The 22,478-nt window shown below is 40.2% G+C and overlaps 1 protein-coding gene across 2 annotated transcripts in view; it reads right to left on the bottom strand.

Annotated features, from left to right (window-relative positions):
* cerkl (ceramide kinase-like) overlaps positions 1–22,478 on the bottom strand; it is a 112,224-nt gene that overhangs the window by 46,000 nt on the left and 43,746 nt on the right. For both annotated transcript variants that reach the window (XM_055637866.1, XM_055637865.1), the window contains exons 3-5: positions 18,306–18,440; positions 11,531–11,594; positions 2,517–2,659 (exon numbers count right to left, since the gene is read on the bottom strand). In XM_055637866.1, the coding sequence (XP_055493841.1) occupies positions 2,517–2,659; positions 11,531–11,594; positions 18,306–18,440 (342 nt within the window). The remainder of the gene's footprint in view (positions 1–2,516; positions 2,660–11,530; positions 11,595–18,305; positions 18,441–22,478) is intronic.

Here is a 22,478-nt window from a genome sequence, read left to right as displayed (position 1 = left end):
GCATCTGCACACAATGGTGTCTGTCTTGTGCTTCTTGTGTGTGGTGGTGGAAAGATTGGTGAAAACAGGGCCGCGACGTGAATCCTCTTTCCTTGACCCCTGCTCTGTCATTGAACTAGTAGATTTGAGCAATGTACATAAAACGGTGCAGCATAGGAACAGGTTGTTTGACCCACCATGTTGATGCCGATCTTGATACTAATCTAACAATCACATCATGCATATGATCTGTCTGCCTTTATTCTCTGCCTATTCATGCATCAGTCTAAATGTTTCAGGAGCGTTGCTATCATATCTGCTTCCACCACAATCCATGGCAACGTGTCCCAGCAACCTACCACTCTGCGTGTAAAAGATTACTTGCCTCGCACTTCTCCTTTAAACTTTCATCCTCTTACCTTAATAGTATTTGACATTTTCACTTTTCAGAAAAAAGACTGACTATCAACCCTATCTATGCCTCTCAATTTTATATATTTTTTATCAGGTTGCTCTTCAGCTCTTAAAACTCTGGAAAAAACAATCCAAACTTGTCCAACTTCTTAGAGCTAATACTCTCCAGTACAGGCAACATCCTGGAGAACCTCTTTTGTACCATCTCCAAAGTCACCACATTCTTCCTGTAATGTGGTAAACAGAACTCACACACTACTCCAAATGTGGCCTAACTAAAGTTGCAACATGACTTCCAAATTTTCCTGATCCCAAGATCCTGTTGGACATTGGGATGTCTACAATCCAATAAATAGTGACTTCACCTTTCTTACTCCCAAATTCTACCCATATGTCCTCACTTGATGAGCCCTCCAAGATTAACTCGCAAAGTGCAGCCCTGATCAGTAATGCAGCAGCCCCCACCTCTTTATACCCCTCCTGAGTAGCACAAGCAATCCAACCTACAAAGATATTGGTGTCCCTTAGTTTGGGTGTAACCCGTCCTTGTAGAGTACAAACGTACTGGAATTACAAAACAATTTGCTGGTGAGCTGCTTAATTAATGCCCCTGTCCCACTTAGGAAACTTGAACGGAAACCTCTGGAGACTTTACGCCCCACCCAAGGTTTCCATGTGGTTCCCGGAGGTTTTTGTCAGTCTCCCTACCTGCTTCCACTACCTGCAACCTCCGGCAACCACCTTTGATTTTTAATCGTTTTTGAATGCATCCTTACATCTCTGACTTTCGTAAGGTTTGACAGATGACAAAACTCGAGGAATGGCTTTGCCATCTGTCTAAAGTTTCCTCAGTTACATGGGATGGGCTTGTTCTAGACTGTCCATATAGCAGCAGTTACTATACAAGGCCTTGTCATTTAGAATATATTTTCCTTTCAGTCTTCTAGATATAATTTAAATCAGGGTTTATTTCAGTTTATTTTAGAGATACAGCATAGAAATAGATCCTTCAGCCCACCGAGTTCATACTGACCACTGATCTGCCATTCACAATACTTCCATGTTATCCAACTTTCTCATCCACTCCCTATACATAAGGGCCAATTTTACAGAAGCCAATTAATCTCAAACCTGTACGTCTTGGGGAGTTTAATTTATACATGCATCAATGGCAGGTACAGGTCGCAAGCCAAATACAAACCACGATTTCTAAAAATGTCTACTTAATAGCCTCATTGCTTTTCTCAGAATAACCTGCTTAATCAAATATATTAGACAGGCATCTTCATTCATTTTAAGAGTGAAAATATACTATAATCAACATGAAATGCACGTTGCTGTTGAAACTGGAATTTCCATAAGATACCACTTCACCCTTTCATCCCACCTTTCCCATCTGTAACAAAACCATCCACGGAAAAAAACATTACCATCAAAAATGATCAAGACAGCATTTCTTTAAGTCTATATACATTCCCACTGCAATATTTCATTATACAAAACTTAACAGTTCCAAGGTAATCTTGGCAAAAGTAAATTCTAGTGAAAAACTATGCAACCTCATATGTTTTGTTTTTAGAAATATAATTACTGTTGAATTACTGTGGCCGTGGATTCTGGATACAATTGATCTATAAACCTCAATGTCTCAGGTGCAAAGTGTCCCTTGATATTCAATGTTAACCTTTGAACCTTTATATGAAATAATCTCTTGAATCTTTGATTAAGCACTATGTAGTTTGATGATCTAATACAAGACAGTTCCTGTAATATTATGTGAAAAAGAAAATCAGATTCTATATTCCTCAAATGTAAGCTCACAACAATGAGATGCTTTAGGAAATTGCCAAATATAGAAAATACCAATAACAAAGACATACTTTTAAACAAATTATTCACCAATAATCAATTATTTTTCAGTACATCATTTATTACCTCCCAAAACATACGCCCATAATGTGTAACTATATATAAACACACATATATATAGACAAACCTACATGCAAGCAAGCACACACACCTCAATATAATAAATGCTGGTCGTTTAACTTAAATTATGAAAGGATAATAAACAGAATATGAACAGATGTATATCCAGATGAGTCAGCATTTTGCAAGCCCACCTGCTGGTATTATGCCGAGAGGAAGTGGTGCTCTGACAGGCGTGAAGTTGGAATCCACGTCCTTCCCAGCATCAATCTGCGCTCGGAGCAGTAAGGCACGAGCAACCTCACTGGCAGTTCCATCACCGCCCACACACACCACTCTAAACAGCAAAGGAAAAAACACAAAAAATTGTTGTGGAAGCAATATTTTTGAATAAGAAGAATTACATATATGCCTTTACAGGGGGATGTGAAGACAAATATGATCCACTTCTTTCAACTTTAAATGTAATCTTGTCCAAACTTTCAGTTGCCCATCACTTTGATTCTCAAGGGTTTCGGCCCGAAACGTTGCCTATTTCCTTCGCTCCATAGATGCTACCGCACCCGCTGAGTTTCTCCAGCACTTTTGTCTACCTTTGGTTTTCCAGCATCTGCAGTTCCTTCTTAAACACTTTGATTCTCCATCTCACTTCTAAAATTGTTTCACAAAACTCAAATATAAACTCAAGAAACAACACTTCATATACTTGATAAGGTGCACATATCACATCCGTTTAATACAATATTGCATTTAATATTTTCAGGTCAATAGCATTCCTTGACATTGTATCACTTAACCGGTATTTAGTATTTTTGGACTCCATGAAGGATTGTTTCCCATCATATTTCAGTTTATATTGCATGATTATTAGTTTTTAACCAAAATGTGGTTATTGGATTTCAATTTACTTGCCTAATTAAATCGCACCACATTCTGCAATGGTTAAAAAGTGGAAGGCAAGGCTTAAAGTAGGGTCACATATTCAAGATACAGCATAAATGCTGAAGCTATTGAATTTACTACGCTGGTATCTGGAAGCCTCACCAAATCACCCTGCAATCTATGTCAATTTGAGAATGTTCTGAATAGTAACTTTATTAAGGACATGCCTGAAACCACAATGTACACATTGAAGTATCCTTCCAGATCTGCAAAGACTGCAAAAACAAGGTGAGACGACTATTTTTTAGAATGGAAAGTGCAAAAATGCACCGATCTAATTGCATCTGACCCGGACCAGCTCAAAGTGACTGGAAAGATTAGGTTGATGATTATCTGAACACAGTGAGTGGTCACTCTCGATATTAGATCAGAGACTATTAGATCAGAGACTTAATATCAATGTGTTGAAGATCAGATTAAACCCTTTGGCTCTGGATATTTCTACACTGTTGAGCAATTTATCAGTGTTTCTTCCATCTGGTTTCCTTTGTTTAAGATTAAATACTTTTAGACTAACTTATACATGCAGGACAACCATAATAAAAGTTGACATAAATGCCCAGGATCATTATGTCAATACTGTTGTGGAAAAACACACTCCACATGATTCAGTCGTCTGAATCTGGGCAATATGGAGAATAAAACCATTGAAGAATCGGCACAAGCCATTAATCCATGCCCATTGAGAGAGAACAGCGGCATGTATCTGTTGCTACTGCTGCTGCTATTTGGCCAACCAAAATGTGGTTATTGGATTTCAATTTTCTTGCCTAATTAATTTGCACCACATTCTACAATGGTTAAAAAGTGGAAGGCAAGGCCTAATGTAGGGTCACACATTCAAGATACAGCATAAATTAGGAAGCTATTGAGTTTACTACGCTGGTAACTGGAAGCCTCAATTACCCTGCAATTCATATCAATTTGAGAATGTTCTGAATAGTGATTCTATTAAGGACATGTCTGAAACCACAATGTACACATTGAAGTATCCTTCCAGATCTGCAGACCTGGATCTTACATTTAGTACATTAACCTTTTTGCAGTAATATTTCTAATAAGACAGTTTAAGAACAAGTAGTAAGCCATTTAGAACGGAGACGAAGAAACACTTTTTCTCACAGAGAGTGGTGAGTCTGCGGAATTCTCTGCCTCAGAGTGCGGTGGAGGCAAGTTCGCTGGATGCTTTCACCGCACTCTGAGGCAGAGAATTCCGCAGAGTGCGGTGGAGGCAAGTTCGCTGGATGCTTTCAAGGAAGAGCTCGATAGGGCTCTTAAAAATAGCAGAGTCAGGGGATATGGGGAGAAGGCAGGAATGGGGTACTGACTGGGGATGATCAGTCATGATCACACAGAATGGCAGTGCTGGCTCGAAGGGCCGAATGGCCTACACCTGCACCTATTGTCTATTGGCACAGGACAAGGAAAGAGGCATGTTGATTCCACAGTATAACACTAAGTGATAATACATTTTTTGCTCATCACTACAGTGAGATGCCAGATTAAACAACCCGTGTTAGTGTGTTATTGAGATAAAAGAGGGTAGTCTAAGGGTAGTAGTAGAAATAGCTCGACTCAGTCTCACAATGACAATGCCAGAGCAATCCAAGGTGTAGGTAGAGCAGCAACATACTTAAGAAGAAACCTGACCAGGAGACCACCACAGTCCTCAGATACACTGATAAGGCAGGATCCCTTCATGAAATAATTGGCCGTGAATGCATCTGCACCTAATTGGATGATAAGTAAGTGTTTGTACATTAGATTAAAATGCTGTACCTTACCACACAATGTGTATAATAATGTGGTATTTGTATACTTGAAAAGAGTGTGTGATCTGCACCTGGTATAAAGAATGCCCCCCTCTCCTTCTTCTAGGTCAAAGATTGACTAATAAACATCCTTCTGTTTTACCTGAAAATGGATTGCACAAGTGATTGGTTTTCAACAGGTCGTATTTCAGATGCTTATACACCAAGTTAAACCCCTGGCCAGGGAATTTAACCATGTGTGCCATATTAGGGTCCAGACAATTGCCCAAAAAGCAGATAAAGCTTTGGTCAAGCTGATTTTCAAAATGAAAATTACAATTTTAATATAATTTGAAAATTAAAATTACAATCACAGTCACTGTAGCCAAGATAACATTAAATCCTCTTAAGCTGGAAAGAGTGCAGGGAAGACGTATGGGAATGTTGCCAGGACTCAAGGGCCTGAGCTAAGGGCAGAGGTTGGGCAAGTTAGGACTTTATTCTTCGGAACGTAGGAGACTGAGATGATGAGACACAAAGCCGTGCTCACTATCAGTAAATAATCCGTCTTTCCAAATGCACGTATATCTTATTCCTCAGAATCTCCACCAGTAAGTTATCTGCCACAGATGTCAGGCTTACTTGCCTAATCAGGTCCAAGAGATGTCCCTCCATTCATACAGTTTAAGTCATGCATGTATAATTGCAACATTACTTCTTCACTCTTGTACTCAAACCCACTGGTAATTTATGCCATCAAAGCATTTGAATTCATAAATGATGATTTAGCCTCAGTGATCCACTAAACTACACTTCGTTTGAACCTCATGTGAGGTTCAAATGACAAATAAAGGTATTGTATTGTATTGTATTGATAGTTATCAGTGATTATTGTACAAAGGCATTTGGAGCACTCTGGATATCAATACCTTTACATCTCCTATGAATTAAAAAATATATATATTCTCTACTTTTCAACTTTTTCTTGCCAAAGTGGATGATCTGCAAGTTCTCGGTTATATTCTATCATGATTTTCTTGCTGTTCATTTAATTTATATATATATCAATTGCCTCTGAAGCTGCACTGTATCCTCCTCCAACCTACAATGTTGCCCAGTTGTGTACTATCTGCAAACTTGATCTAAAATACTTGGTTCCCTTATCCAAAACATTTATATTTAACTATGAGCATCCAACCTGTAAATCACCTGATTCTTATTCTGTCTTCGATCCAGTAACCAACCCTCAGCATGTCAATATGTTAGCTCCATTCCCATCTGCTCTAATTTTATTCAACTACCTCTTGTGTGACCTTTATTGAAGGCCTAACAAGTCCGTCAAACATAATTTCCCTTCAATAAATCCATGTGATCTCTTGCCAACCTAATGTTCGTTTCGAAGAATCCTACTACTATTTTACAGGGCTCTCGCTTAACTTTTTTTCCCTGTTGCCAGCCGGGCAACCTTGGCAGCTTTTTAGGTTGCCAAATGACAGTTTAGGTGGTCATTTAAGATGGCTTGCATGACGCGTGCTCGGGCGAAGTGCGTAGTTACCAGTCGGAATTATGCTCAATTAAGCATTCACATATTATTTCCGCTTCAAATAAAGTCACAAACTAACAAATTCACCAATCAAGACATGATATATACCACAATGACATGCAGCAAAATTATAATACAGTATCTCAACTCTTTTTACACATTGCAATTAATGCAACTTTTATTATATCTTTCCACCCCCAAACAAAAATGTGGTTGGATTATTCATCGTATTATCAGCTTGTGTCAATAAATCCAGGACCATGGTAACATATATGCTTAACCATGCACACTACAGATTGATGCAAGCATGTTTTTTGTGATGGACGGAAAATTATCATGACATGGCCATAGCATGGGTCGTTATTGCTATTGGTACAGAAACACTCTCGCTTCCCACATAATTTATCCACAACAAAATATACAAGTTGCAAAGGAATTTTCTAAAGGCATTTTATGATAATAGCTGTTAAAACTGACTATACCCATCTGACAGGTTAAACATTACACTAACTAACAAGAGATGGCCAAAGGACATAAATGCAGCAAATGTTCTTTTGGTAATATATTTAAAGGTGTCAAGACGCCACATTACCGGACATTCAGATTAGATGTATGTGTTGCAATGAAGATACCCAGTTTGTAAGCAACAATTTTTTTTTTAAATTGTTGACAAACGCTTTTTCCATCATTCCCACTTCAGAATTAACTTTAAAATTTCAACTGAAATAACTCCTGACCAAATTTGTGATGTATATGACTGACTGTAGAAGTAAAACCTGGATAAATCCAACATATCGGGCCTGGTGTCCGAGTTCGCCAATGTCAGCGGTCCGGCCAGCGCGGCCTGAGAACTTTGGACATTGCAGTCTTCAGGGAGGAAGTGGCCGCTTCAGTCCAGGCCGCTGAAGAATGTTCACCCGACGCCGATGATCCAGCTTCGCGGCAGAGGGCCTGAGAAAATCGAGTTGGCTGAGGAGGCCACATATAGACCCCGACCTCGGGTGGACTATGAGAGGGAGAACTGGATATTTTTAGTGCCTTCCCTCACAGTGAATTCTGCTGTGGGGGGACGTTTCATGTTGATTTCTATAGTGTACTGTTCTGTGTCTTTTTTTCTTTTTTCTCTTTTTTGTTTTTGTATGGATATATTGACATTTGGTCTGTTCTATTAATTTAATCAAACTCTGTAAAGCACTTTGGTTCAAATACTGGTTTTGTTGAAAAGTGCTATATAAATAAAGATTATTATTATTATTATTATTATTATTATTATATAGTTGTGAATGTTGCTCAGTAAATAACTACAGTACTGATACTCCATATTAAGAGCATTGATTCACCATTAAAATGAATTCTGTAATAACGTGTCAACGGTAGCAGTGACAATCGAACACTGCGGTTTTAATGTTTCACATGTTCACAATTTAATTAATCCATCTTTATGGATTAAAACAAATAATAACATCGGGAATTAAAACATATTTGATCGCATTCCGTTGTCAAACACAGTCGATGTTAGCTATGAAGACATTTCCAGCACAATAGGGTCGGGGGGGGGGGGGGGGGAGGGGGAGGGGGGGGGGAGGGGGGGGGCTGGGTTCGGTCTACGGTATGTGTGTGTGAATCAGTGCAGGATGGATAGATGGTGGTGGGGGCATTTTGAGGGGGGGGGGCAACCGTTAATTTCTGTTTTTTTAGAAGGCAAAATCGATGTGGATTGGATGGATTGATGTGAGGGGAGAGCTCGGGGGATGCGGGATGGAGAGGAGGTGTCTCAGGATAAGGGGAGTGGAGGGGGGCGTACAAGAGGGGGAGAGAGAGAGAGGAAGGGGCAGAGGATGTGGGAAGGAAGGCCAGCGCTCCTCGGACAGCACCGGCATCATCGCTGTCTTGGGCGTCCCTGTCAGGCACGGAAATCGCTATCAAAATATAGAGGGGACAGAATATCTTGGCGGCCGGGCGCGCATGCGCACACTCATACACCCGTGCGAGGATTCGGAGGCCCCGTGAACGGTAATTTCAGCTCAATCCAGCACTAAATGCAGCTCAACTGCCTGTCTCGCCTAAAGCCATGTCTCAATACAGACAGGGCTGTAAGTTAAGCTGGCGGGGCAGGCACAGTTGAGCTGGGTTTAGCGCTGCTTCACTGCGCTGGCTGTGGGCCTCGGGGCACCGCTCCCATCTGACTCCCGACGCCTCTGGCCACCCTCGGGTGGGGACGGGGATGGTCCAGTGACGGTTTGGCAGCGATTGCAGCGCCGGATCGATCCTGGCTGCGGTGCAGGGCTGATGAGAGTGTTTTGGCACGTCTCCCTCCTCCAATCACCGCGCTCTATCCTCAGCCCCCCCCCCCCCTTCCGCCTCTGACTGATACCTCCCTCCTCCAAGCATTTGCTTCGAAAGTAGAGTGGCAGCAGCGGCCGTTATCAGGCTGGGCGGGGTGCAGGAGCAGGAGGAGGGGGAGGAGATGGAGCCGCTGCTGCTGCGCAGGGCCCGTCATTTGCTCCGACCCTCCGTCACGCCACACTTCGGTCTACGGTATAAACCAAGTTGCCAAGCGGGGCAAAATGTCTCGCCGTTTAGGTTTCCCAGGCGGCATTTTGAGTGGTCAGTGGCACCCGGGCAACCGTTAATTTCAAGCCCTGTTTTAGTGATAATAATCTCACATTTTCACTACTGGCGCCAGGCTAAACAGTCGGTTGTCCCCCAATTTCTCTGTCTCTTCTATCAAAAACAGCAGAATTATATTTGCCACCTTCCAATCTCTGATGGAACTTTGGAAGATGACAGCCCATGTATCTCTGTCAAAGGTCATTAGGCTCCAGGAATATTTCAGCACGGCAAACATTTTTAGTAATGCTAATTTCTTTTAGTTCCCTGTTTACCCTCCACCACTATTTTCAAGAGATTCCACGATGACAGACAAATATATATTCACAGTGTTTCTGCCATTTAGTCCTCAGTTGCTATTTCTCCTGTCTCATTGTGTAAGGCACAAACAGTTTTTTTTGTTATTTTCATCCTTTCTATCTATATGCCAAGCAGTTTTTGTAGTCTGTTTATTTTAATGTTTAGTCAACAGATTACTCCTGTACTTTACCATATTTTTCTTATCCTGGTTCTCCTTTTGCTGAAATCTGAAATTTACCCAACAGTCAAACTGTGGCTCCTTTTGACATGATAAGACTTTTCTTTCGATCTGATAGAGCTTTTACTTAGGCAGGGCAAATTTATCTGTTGAGATATTTTTGCCTCAAAAGAGATATATTTGTTATGTTATGTCTCAATTCTTTAAGTGTTACACATTGTTTGTTTACTATTATAGCTTTTAATGAAGTTTCCCAATTTTCCATGGCCACGTCAGGCCTTGTACATTGCCTTGCTTCACTTAAGACCCCAGTTTCAGATTGAACAATCACTTTCAATTCTGATATGAAATTCTATCATATGATAATCAATTTTCCTTAAAAGCACCTTAAGTAATAGATTATTTACTAATCCATTTACACTGCACTAAACCAAATCATTCCTGCGTGTTAGTTTTTTTCAAGGTAAGTTTTCTTTACTCCCTTTATTATTTGAAAACATACTTAAAAGTCAAACTGAACAAAATCAAACTGTAACATGAAAAAATGTAAAACAATTATTAGAAGAGGCTCTCCAGGCATATTCAGTTTGACCTTTTCACTGAAAAATTACATTCAAGGCTTTCTGGAGTTCCTGATTGCTAACCATTTTAACTCAGCTTCCCATAGCGACCTTTCTATCTTTGGCCTCTTCCAATGCCAGAGGCCACAACAAAATGGAAGAACAGCACCTCACATTCTGCTTTAGCAGCTTACAACCCGACATATGAACATTGAATTCTCCATTTTCAAGTAATACCCTCATTCTCTTTTCCTTGCACCTGCCCTACCCTAACCCAGTGCGCACCCACATCTCCCACCACCCCAGTCACACTTCTCCTTTCTTATATATGCCCTCTTCCATCTCTGCATCCCATTTCCCCCCTGTTCCATTCCATCCATATCCCTCCCACAGGCTTCACATCTTCTTTCCTTATAGAAAAATAGAAAATAGATGCAGGAGTAGGCCATTCGGTCCTTCAAGCCAGCTCCGCCATTCAATATGATCATCCAAAATCAGCACCCCATTCCTGCTTTCTTCCCATACTCCTTGATTCCGTTATCCCCAAGAGCTATATCTAAATCTCTTGAATACATTCATTATCTGATATATAAATAAATATATATATATTATATTCGGTATATTATCTGATGCCCTTATGTCGCCTTTTCACCTCTAGCCTTTGTCACTATCTCCATCCATCTGCCAATTACCCAATTCTCCCCCCACCTGCAACCACCAAACTTGCCAGACATTGTCCCATCCCCACCTCTCTTTTCCAGCTTTCTCCTCCCCCCCCCCCCTATTCCATCAGTCTGAAGGGACCTGACCTGAAATAGCATCTGCCCATTCCCTCCACAGAAGCTCTCTGACCCACTGAGTTTTAATTTAGAGATAAAGCATGGAAACAGGCCCTTTGGCCCACCGAGTCCAAACCGGCCACTAATCACCCATTCACATTAATTCTATGATATCCCACTTTCTCAACCAATCCATACACACTAGAAGCAATTTACGGAGGCCAATTAACCTGTAAACTGGAATATCTTTGGGATGTGGGAGGAAACTGGAGCACCCCCACATGGTCACAGGGAGAATAAGCAAACTCCACACAGACAGCACCCAAGGCCAGGATCAAACGCGGGTCTCTGGCACTGCGAGGTAGTTCCGATATTTCCAGTATCTGCAGTTTCTTGTGTCTTCAAATTGCAAGCATCCGATTAGTATTATTCAGCAATGGCCTTGCTGACATAATATCAAAACGGTTTTGAAGTAGAACTTTGAGGAGAAATTCATTGTAGACAAAGTTCAACAAATATTTTGTAGTGTTTCAAAGGGAACATACCCATCAAATTCTTGAATATCACATTCCTTCAGAACCTGAAACCCATGTCCTTCGTACTCTGTAACTACAAAACAAAATAAGGTCAGACACAGAAAATTATTACCTAAAGTTTTGACATTATTTAAAACTGGAATTGCTGAATGTGGTTGGCATATGTATGAACATATGGCAAGGCTATAAAAGGCAAATTTTACTCAAATGTCTTTTATAATTAAGGGGAAAAAAGCAATGAAAACATATAATTAGATGCCAAGGCAGATAGTACTGATTTTACCAAAATTGAATATGCCTGTATAGAATCTTCTAATTATTTATCTTTTTCACACTGAACATTTTGATCAGTTTTGTTTTTGTCATCTTATAATTAATGTAATATAGTAAAATTACTTTGAATGAACTATAAGAAAACACCAGCAGCATCATCAAATGAAAGTAAAGGGAAGGTGGCAAAACTACACACCAGAGTCTCCAGAGGGTAGAAATCTGTCACACCAAATTGCCATCTCCACTGCTTATGCCCTATGTGGCATTCTAAATGCCAATGAAGTAGGGATGAGCTGGCATGCTGCAGATGGCACTAAGCATCATAACTACATTTAGCATTTTCTAGGACAGCTTTGCCAGAAGAGACAGCCCAGCTGTACCTACCCATCAAAGATTTCTGATGACTGACATGACATTTGCAGATGGATTTTTTGTGTAAGAATGTGCATCATTATTTGCAAGATTACATTAATCTTTCATGCTTGTCTGTTTCCCGGTACCAGTGTGCTTCTGGTCATAAATTCAGCAATGCATTATATTAAACATACATTAAATTTGTCCAGAAGATAAGTTGAAAGAATTACATGAAGATTCCAGAGATGGTTTATAACGACTTCTCCTTATAAAGTGCTCTTAAAAATACACGTAATCTAATGGGCAACTGGATTACCTCATCTTAAAATTATAATATGTGGGTTTAACAATAGTTCGTTATTGTTTAGAATAAACAAAGGAAAAAGAACCACTTAATTGTAAAATGGAGTTTCATTTAATTGCCAGACAGTCCATCTGTACCACAAAATAATAACAAAATACTCCAGTGTAAATTATTCAATACAACTGTAGGGGGAGCAGTGAACATTTAAACTGGATGAAGGCACCTAAAAACAATGACTTCCACTGCAGCATATGTGGCACGGTAAATAAAACTGCTCAGCAGAATACTGACATATCTGACATTACTACTAACTACGATTACTATTTGAAAATAAAATGTAAACATTAAAGATGGAATTATTTTAACCAAAATATACAATTTAATATTCAAAGGAATGTTACTGTGCAATCCATCTATTTGTTCATTTTTCAAATATTTTGGTTTGGTATGATAGAAAGAAAAAACATAATTCATGGATATTGTGGTATGCCTGAAAAACCTGCAAACATAATTTAGTTACATAGAGGGATAACTGTATACTGTATTAATTAAGCAAAAACTGGAACACATAAGAATCAGTATCATTTCAAAGATCGTGATGGCACTTTTCTTCTGCATTTTATAGCATAAACAGACATGTAAGCAGTTTTTTCAAAACAATACTGCTAACTCAACACCCAAATCAACCTGCCGCTTTTCACGCTGGCCTTAAAAATGAAATGCTTCAACTCCAGAGTCGAGAGAACATTGGAAAATGATCACCAATGCATCCGCGATTTCTCGGGCCACTCCTTTGTACTCTGGGATGCAGACCACCAGGCCCTGGGGATTTATCTGCCTTCAGTCCCAATAGTTTACCTAACACCATTTCCTGACTAATGTGGATTTACTTCAGTTCCTCCCTCCCACTAGATCCTTGGTCCCCTAGAATTTCTGGGAGATTGATTCTGTCTTCTCTAAGGAAGTCACAAACAAAGTACTCATTTAAGTGGTCTGCCATGACCTTGTTTCCCATTATAAATTCACCTGTTTCAGACTGTAAGGGACCTACATTTATCTTCACTAATCTTTTCCTCTTCACATATCTAAAGAAGCTTTTACAGTCAGTTTTTATATTCTCCGCAAGCTTTCTTTCATGCCCTATTTTTCTCCTCTTAATTATCCCCTTTGTCCTCCCGTTGTATTCTATAGTTATCCCAGTCCTCCGGTTTGCTGCTTCCTCTGGCCAATTTATATGCCTCTTCCTTGGATTTAACACTGTCCTTAATTTCCCTTGTTAGCCACAGTTGAGTCGCCTTCCCCATTTTATTTTTTCGCCACACAGGGATGAACAATTTTTGTAGTTCATCCGTCTTTGGATCTTTAAATCTTTCCCATTGCATCTCCATCGTCAATCCTTTAAGTACCATTTGCCAGTCTATCTTAGCCAATTCCCGTCTCCTACCGCCAAAGTCACCTGTCTTTAAGTTCAGGACGCTAGTCTCTGAATTAACCGTGTCACTCTCCATCTTAATGCAGAATTCCACCATATTATGGTCACTGTTGCCCAAGGGGTTTTGCATGACAATAGAATAGAATAGAGTAGAATAGAATAGAATAGAATTCCTTTTATTGTCATTCAAACAAGATTGCTAACTAATCCTTCCTCATTACATAATACCCAGTTGAGGATGGCCTGTCCTCTCCTTGGTTCCTCTATCTATTGGCTTAGAAAACCATCTCGTATACATTCCAGGAAATCCTCCTCCTCAACGTTGTTATCAATTTGGTTGGCCCAATCTATACGTAGATTAAAGTCACCCATGATAACTGCTGCACCTTTGCTACGCGCATCCCTAATTTCCTGTTTGATGCTATCCCCAACCTCCCTACTGCTGTTTAGTTGTCTGTATACAACTCCAACAAGTGTTTTTTTGTCCTTGGCTATTTCACAGTTCTACCCTTACAGATTCTACAGCATCCAAACTAATGTCTCTCCTTTCTATTGCATTAATCTCCTTTTTAACCAGCAATGCCACGCCACCTCCTCTTCCTTTCTGTCTATCCTTCCTGAATATTGAGTACCCCTGCATATTGAGCTCCCAGCCTTGGTCACCCTGGAGCCATGTCTCCGTAATCCCAACTATATCATATCCGTTAACTACGGTGTAAGGAAGTCAGATTTATTTGGGGAAATTGGCATAGGTCCATGAAGTTCACATTGACCACTTATTCCTAGCATGCAATAGCAGTGACCATAGCACCCTGGACTGAGAGATGCAAAGAAATTACTTAACTGTGTGCCAAACTGGTGAAGTGGAAATGACCTGTGATATTGTTGATGAATGATCATGCTCCAGCAACGCAAGGATAATACACAGGCATAGTGCAGGTAGCTCGTTATTTTGAAGATTACAGGGAGTGAACAAATTAAAATGCTTAAATCTGTCAACATTTTATACATGTAAATTCAGATTGATCATTTTAATTAAAAAATGTGTCACACTATAGTTGTTGTTTAAAGCCGGTACTCCTTTAAGGACTCTCATAAGACTAACAACGTTTATAGAAAGATACAGAGACACAACTGAGATGATCCCTTGAATGAAGAGAATAAACCTTATGTTGAGTTAACTGTGCCTCATACATTTGTGCATTTTGCAACTACTGCTAGATGTGGTGAACTAACAGAAAACGCATATCCCACAGTTTTGAGTGTGTTAAACATTTTTATGTGTATTTTTTTAAATAATTGTTTTATTTTATTAGAAGTAAGTACAATCATATGACACCAAAGTGCCTAATATATATTTTTATAATACATTTTATGTACAGCTTCTTATTTTTTTTGTTATATTAAAGAAAGATTAGAATAAGAAAAATAAATTAGATAGTAAAGGATAGAAAGGCGTGAGATATATAGTGTGTGTTCAATCTTGTTTTTGAATAATATAATCTATGTAAAGTTTTAAATTGAATTAGATTATGTCTTACATTAATCGAACATTTGTGAATATATATCAAGTACTTTTCCTATGTAACCTTCGTAATTTTTATCATTAGTTCCCGTTCCCACTCTTCTCTAAGTACCTCTGTCGATGGTAGGTCTATATTTAGAATACTATTATATAAATATGATATTATTTTTTGTGAGTCAGCTTCAATATTCATTGCTTCTTCCAATAATTCAGGAGTTATTTTTTGATATCCTTGTATATATTTTTTCATGAAATCGCAAATCTGAAGATATTTAAAATATTGGTTGTTTTTCAGTTTAAATTTTAATTGTAATTGTTGGAATGATAGTAGGTTTCCCATTTCGTACATATCCCCGATCCTTCTCATTTCGAGACTTTCCCGTTGGTTATATGTTTTATCAATAAGAGATGGTTTAAATAAAGGGTTATTCGCAATTGGCATTAAGAATGATACATTTCTTAATTTTAAAGATAATTTTATTTGTTTCCAAATTCTTCTTATCCGTCCGGCCGCGGGCGACGCCGGTTGTAGCTCCGACCCCGGCAACTCTACCCCTGGCTGCGAGGCGTTCCAAATCCAGCGCGGCACGTGGTCGGACACCCGCAGCCCCAGCTCCGCGAATGTTGGGAGAAGGCGGCCTCAGCGCCCTGGAGCTTACCGCACAGCGACCCGGTAAGGCATTGCCCGCTCCCCGCTGGTATTCCAGCGCTGCGACGCCGCCGACTCCCAACATTGGGCAGGCGTCCGGCCGCGGGCGGCGCTGGATTTGGAGCGCCTCGCAGCCAGGGGTAGAGTTGCAGGGGTCGGAGCTACAACCGCTTTGAGTAAATCGCAACGAAAGTACAGCTGGAGATTTGGCGGCCACAGCGCTGCGGAGCTTACTGCACGGCGTCGACCCGGTAAGGCATTGACCGCTCCCCGTCTCTCCGACCAGGTAGGGAATTAAAGTTTACCCTTCACTTCCCCCCCCTGTGAGTTTTCAAACCCCCCCACCCTTGACCCCCCCCCCCCCCCCCCCCCCCCCCCCCCTATTTCATCCATAAATATCCCTCCAAACTTTAACTGACTAACATTTTCGATTCTAACACACTGACTTTAATTTGTTACAGATGTTTAAGTGTCTCCCCGTTTCTTTCTCCGGGGAGGAGGCAGCCACTACAGTAGTACAGACCTGGGTTGACCATGGGTCGTTTCGGGTCAAGTTTGACGCCAAACGCGAGCTTTGGTGTGCAGACGACATCCTGGAAAAAATGGCCGGTTTTCGGAGTTTTTCGGTTTCCGGAACACCGGATAAAAGGTTGTGCACCTGTAGTGTTTTTCTTAGGTGCCCTTGAGCCTTTTTCTTTGCTCATTTAATATTCCCAATTTTTACCGTTAATCTCCCCGATTTTCACGTCACCTTCTGATGATGTCACCTTTACACGACACCAAGCAGCTCCGGTGAGTTTTTTTTAAAAAAATCGGTACTGACTTTAAAACGGCTTTTTTGAAATTTTTGCGGGAGAGGAGCTCAATTCCGCGCCTTAGTGCTCCATGGCGCCACTAGAAGTCCTTATGTGTATTTTTTTAATCAAGAAATATATAAATCCAATTCGAATTCAATGTCACAAACATATGCAATTCATTCAGTTTGTCATGTCAAGTCAACTGTATTTGTCACATACACATACAAGATGTGCAGTGAAATGAAAGTGGCAATGCCTGCGGATTGTACAAGAACAACAGAACAGAATAGAACAAAACCAGTATTTACATTTTCGGGGGAAAAAAAAGACACAACACAATAGTAAATTAGTCCCTGGTGAGATAAGAGTTCACAGTCCTGATGGCCTGTTGGAAGAAACTCCGTCTCATCCTCTCTGTTTTCACAGCGTGACAGCGGAGGCGTTTGCCTGACCGTAGCAGCTGGAACAGTCCGTTGCTGGGGTGGTAGGGGTCCTTCATTATGTTGCTGGCTATGGATCTGCACTTCCTGGTGTATAGGTCCTGCTGAGGGGTGAATGTAGTTCCCATAGTGCGTTTGGCCGAACTATGCAGAACCTTCCTGTCCTGGGCAAAGCAGTTCCCAAACCAGATTGAGATGTTACCGGACAAGATGCTTTCCACAGCCCCAGAGTAGAAGCACTGAAGGATCATCAGAGAGACTGAAATTCCTCAGCTGCCTGAGGTGGTAAAGGCGCTACCTTGCCTTACTCACCAGTGCGGCAGTGTGTGTTGTCCATGTCAGATCCTCTGTGATGTGGACTCCCAGGTATTTGAAGCTGCTCAGCCTATCCACAGTAGTCCCAATTATCTCCAGTGAAGAAATTTAGTTTTTAGATTTGTTTTGGAGAGACGATGGAGAAGGTTAATCCTTCAACCATGTCGAGCATATCAAGGCATGTCATTGTTACAGAGACACGAGGAGCTTTCTAATATCTGAAGTAATGAGCTGGAGTTCGAAGAAGATTGCCGTAACAAGTCAGAAACCTTGGATGTATCTTACTGTTTTATATCTACAATAAAGAAAATATTCATCAAAAGACTGTGTGCTGAAGCTTTATGAATGGTGAAGCTCTGAAGGTCTCTGAGGCAGCTTGCATGCATACTGAACCCTTATCCATTCTCCTCCAATTAGCGGCTAGGGTGCTAATTACCGGAAATATGAACATTCTGCCACTACAGACGATATGCGAACTGCAGAGGGTCCATGGTGCGAGGGAGGAAAGCACAGATGTGGTTCTTGATCAGCCTCTCGAAGCATTTCATGACTACCGAGGTGAGGGCTACCAGTCGATAATTATTCAAACAAGCTGGAGTTGCAATGTTGCATTTAACCAAAAAGATAATAAATTGTTCCATTTGCAAAACAAAACTTAAACATCCGATATACAAATATAAATCTGGCTTACTTACTGGTAATGTCTGTTCTGATATCAGCCAGCTTGAAAAGAGGTGCAACATGTTCATGGTAGACTTGTGTAGCTTCTTTTTTGTGACTATAGGGGTTGATAATAACTTTTAGTGACTTTGGTCTATTTGGAAAAAATCCTGTGAATTAAATAAAACAAAATAATTAGCCCAGATTCCATTAGAGTTTATTTTATATTTGTTTAACTGTAATAGTTTTATTTTTGCAAATAGAGATTCTACATGCAACATTCAGAATATGCATATGGCATAATACATATTTTTGTTTGTGTTTTATATTGAACTGCAGGTAAAATCCATCTCTGATTTCTCACTTCATGGCAACGCTCCAATCTGTCCAAATAAGCACCTATTTGGAAAATCAAAAATTCCATGTTCACCTTGCATTAATCTTTCTTTGTGATAAAGTACACATGAAACAGCAAATCTGAGCTGCAGAGATTCTTTTAAAGGTCAAGCATTAATGTTGCAGATCAATTCCACTTGATTAAATTAGATTAGATTAGATTCCTTTATTGTCATTCAGACTTTTCGGTCTGAACGAAATTTTGTTTCCCTGCAGTCATACATATAATAAAAAATGACAAAAACACACAATCAACACAAATTTAACATCCACCACAGTGATTTCACCAAACACCTCCTCACTGTGGTGGAAGGCAAAATCTTAAAGTCTCTGTCTCTTCCCTCTTTGTTCTCCCTCTGCGCCGAGGAGATCCAGGCTCCAGATGTTCTGACCCCACCGGGTGATGGTAAATCCCGCGGCCCAACCGTGCTCCGCAAACGGGCCGGTTCAAACTCGCTGCCGCCGCCACAGCCTTTAGTTACAGCATCGATGGATTAAACAAAACTTCTTTACATTAAAACGATTGCTTAATTAGTGTCTTTGAACTGAGAAATACTCCTGACCCCATCTGAGTGTACATCACATTATTTCCAATTGTCTATGAATTGAGAATAATGCATGTTAATTATGCACATAATATCCAAACTGGCCAAAACACAAAGTGCTGGAGGAAGTCAGTGGATCAGGCAGCATCTGCAGAGGGAATGGACAGATGACAGATTGAGTATAGAAGTTGGGATGTAATGTTAAAATTGTACAAGGCATTGGTGAGGCCAATTCTGGAGTATGGTGTCCAATTTGGGTCCTTAATTATAGGAAGGATGTCAACAAAATAGAGAGAGTACAGAGGAGATTTACTAGAATGTTGCCTGGGTTTCAGCAACTAAATTACAGAGAAAGGTTGAACATGTTAGGGCTTTATTCTTTGGAGCACAGAAGGTTAAGGGGGGACTTGATAGAGGTCTTTAAAATGATGAGAGGGATAGACAGAGTTGACGTGGATAAGCTTTTCCCACTGAGAGTAGGGAAGATTCAAACAAGGGGACATGACTTGAGAATTAAGGGACTGAAGTTTAGGGGTAACATGAGGGGGAACTTCTTTACTCAGGGAGTGGTGGCTGTGTGGAATGAGCTTCCAGTGAAGGTGGAGGCAGGTTCGCTTTTATCATTTAAAAATAAATTGGATAGTTATATGGACGGGAAAGAAATGGTGGGTTATGGTCTGAGCGCAGGTATATGGGATTAGGGGAGAATGCGTGTTCGGCACGGACTAGAAGGGTCGAGATGGCCTGTTTCCGTGCTGTAATGGTTATATGGTTATATGGTTTTATGACATTTTGGATCTGGATCCTTCTCCAGACCCAAACTTTCTTCTGGCAGTTAGTTCCCACATCCTTTTGTCTTAAAAATGCAACTCAAATGGGAAATGTTGAAACTCCACAACTTGAATATCAAAAGTCTTTTGTTCAAACTTCCTTAAGTATGTGCAGGTCATGCAAATCCAAGTCACATTCCGGTTTTTCCCTGTAATTGGAGTCTGCCAAGTTGTGGCCATTTTCCCCATGCCATTCACCATGGAAACTGCCATTTTTTCTTTTGATTGTCACTTTGAACCATGAATCATCTGACGTGTGAATCCTCAGCTAGTTATGTGTACCGGTTACAGTAATGGGTCTAGACGCAATAACTCAATTGTCAGGAAAAACTTTATCTGCAAAATTACTATTAATGTGCACTTTATTGTGTTCTGATCTACAATGCCTACTACTTGCAGTAAAAATAATTTGCTGTTTCACAATGAAAGAATTTCAAGCAGGTTTGCTTCATGATTTCATTCTTGTGAATCTACTTTGGCTTCATGTAATCCTGCTGATATTTTCCAAGTGTTCTGTTACCACATTCTTCATATTACATAGCATTGATCTCACTATTAATATTGTATAAAATAGTCCATCAATATCTGTTTTCTCACCCTCCTTTTCTCAAGAGTGGGTTTACGATTGGTACCCTTCAGGAGCCATTCAATGATCTACAGAATATTGGAAGATTACTACCAAAGCATCCACTATTTTCAGGGCTACCTTTCAGTGTTTTGTGATCCAAATTAGCAGCCCCTGGGGATATATTAGCTTTCTGTCCTTTGCTCAGCACTAAACTTTTACTAATAATAATTTCCTTTAATTTCAACTATTAGACATTTCAGGCCCAAGCATTTTGGGGAAGTTATTTATGTACTTTTCCATGAAATCTAGACCAAAGTATTTGTTTAATTGATTTGTTTCTTTGTTCCCCGTTATAATTTCTTTGTTTTTGACAGTAAGGAACTTATATTTTACCTTCTTAGAAATATTTTAAATACGGAGGTTTTTACAGTCCACTTTTATGTTCCCCACATGCTTACATGCTTACCTCCCTTGATCAATCTCAGTCCATTTTGGCTGATTTCAAATCTACTCCAAACCTCTTTATCTACAATGTCATGTTATTTTGAATTTGATACTATTCTTAAGCCAATGTTAGTTTCCTCTTCCTTTTGTAGTTTTGCTTCAGAAAGAAGGCATGATAGTGGCAGCTCTGCATTTGTTCCTTACTTATCAGTTATTGCCATTAACAGTCGTGTTCCTCAATGAAGCACTCCAATACATCTCTTGAAGGTAATTCACATCCCATATCTTAGTAGTTTCAAATGCTTAGATTTAAGTTCACCGTTTCAGACTGAATTACTTTACTTTCCATCTTAATGGTGAATTCTAACATATTACGGTCATTCGTCCTCAAGGATACCACACATCGTTCATTAACCAATTTAAAGTTGATTTCCTCGTTGAATTAACTTCAATTCAAATTTGAGTTTTTTTTTTTAACTGAAATTAGTTCCTGTGGATTAATCATTCGGTTTCATTTCACTAGGCAAGTTTTCAGTTGCACTTTACAAATGAAAATGAGGTATATATTTCACCAATTTCTTCAGAGCAGTATTTATTGGAATTTGCCGCATGACTTTTAATTTTAGTGAACCTATATGCTCCATTCTAGATAGGGACGTACATGAAACATTTCTAGATTGGAAATAATTTCTCATTTGCAACTGGCACAATCAAGATACACTCTACATGAATATATTAATGGCAGCAGGACACCCAAGGATAAAACAGCACCACAGCTGACTGAAAATTCCAATAGTTGTTACAAACAGGAGAATGAACAAACATGCCATGCTGTTTCAATCTGCATATGGACTGTGCTTTAATAACGGGCATGCTGAAAATATAACATTAGAGTCATAAGTGTAAATAAGAATTCTGCGTTTATAAAAAAGGAACAGCAAAAGTGATCCATTTGTTAAAAGAATCGAGAATTAACCTGTTCAAGAAGGAACTGCAGATGCTGGAAGATCGAAGGTACACAAAATTGCTGGAGAAACTCAGCGGGTGCAGCAGCATCTATGGAGCGAAGGAAATAGGCGACGTTTCGGGCCGAAACCCTTCTTCAGAATTAACCTGATTCGTTTGAACACCTTTAAAATTATTTGACAAACCTTTGGGTTTATGCAAGGGAGCCAACCTTTTACAGCAAAGAACATCCATAAGAGCCTGCTATTAAACAACAAAAGCTCCCACATGGGCTGAGTCGGGGCGGCTCAGCCCGGGGGAGGTTCGGCACCCATGTCGGGGCGGCCCAGCCCGAGGCTGAAGACGGTGCAGTACTCACGTGAGGGTGGCTGGGACGGTGTTCTGGTGGTGGTGGCCTGAGTCCGGGGTTCGGCCGCGGGCCAGTGGCTGCGTCTGCAGGACTGGTGGGCGGCAGCTTCA

Source organism: Leucoraja erinacea, chromosome 7 (assembly GCF_028641065.1).
Source record: "Leucoraja erinacea ecotype New England chromosome 7, Leri_hhj_1, whole genome shotgun sequence".
NCBI lineage: Eukaryota > Metazoa > Chordata > Chondrichthyes > Rajiformes > Rajidae > Leucoraja > Leucoraja erinaceus.
This window is presented reverse-complemented; position numbering and strand designations above follow the sequence as displayed.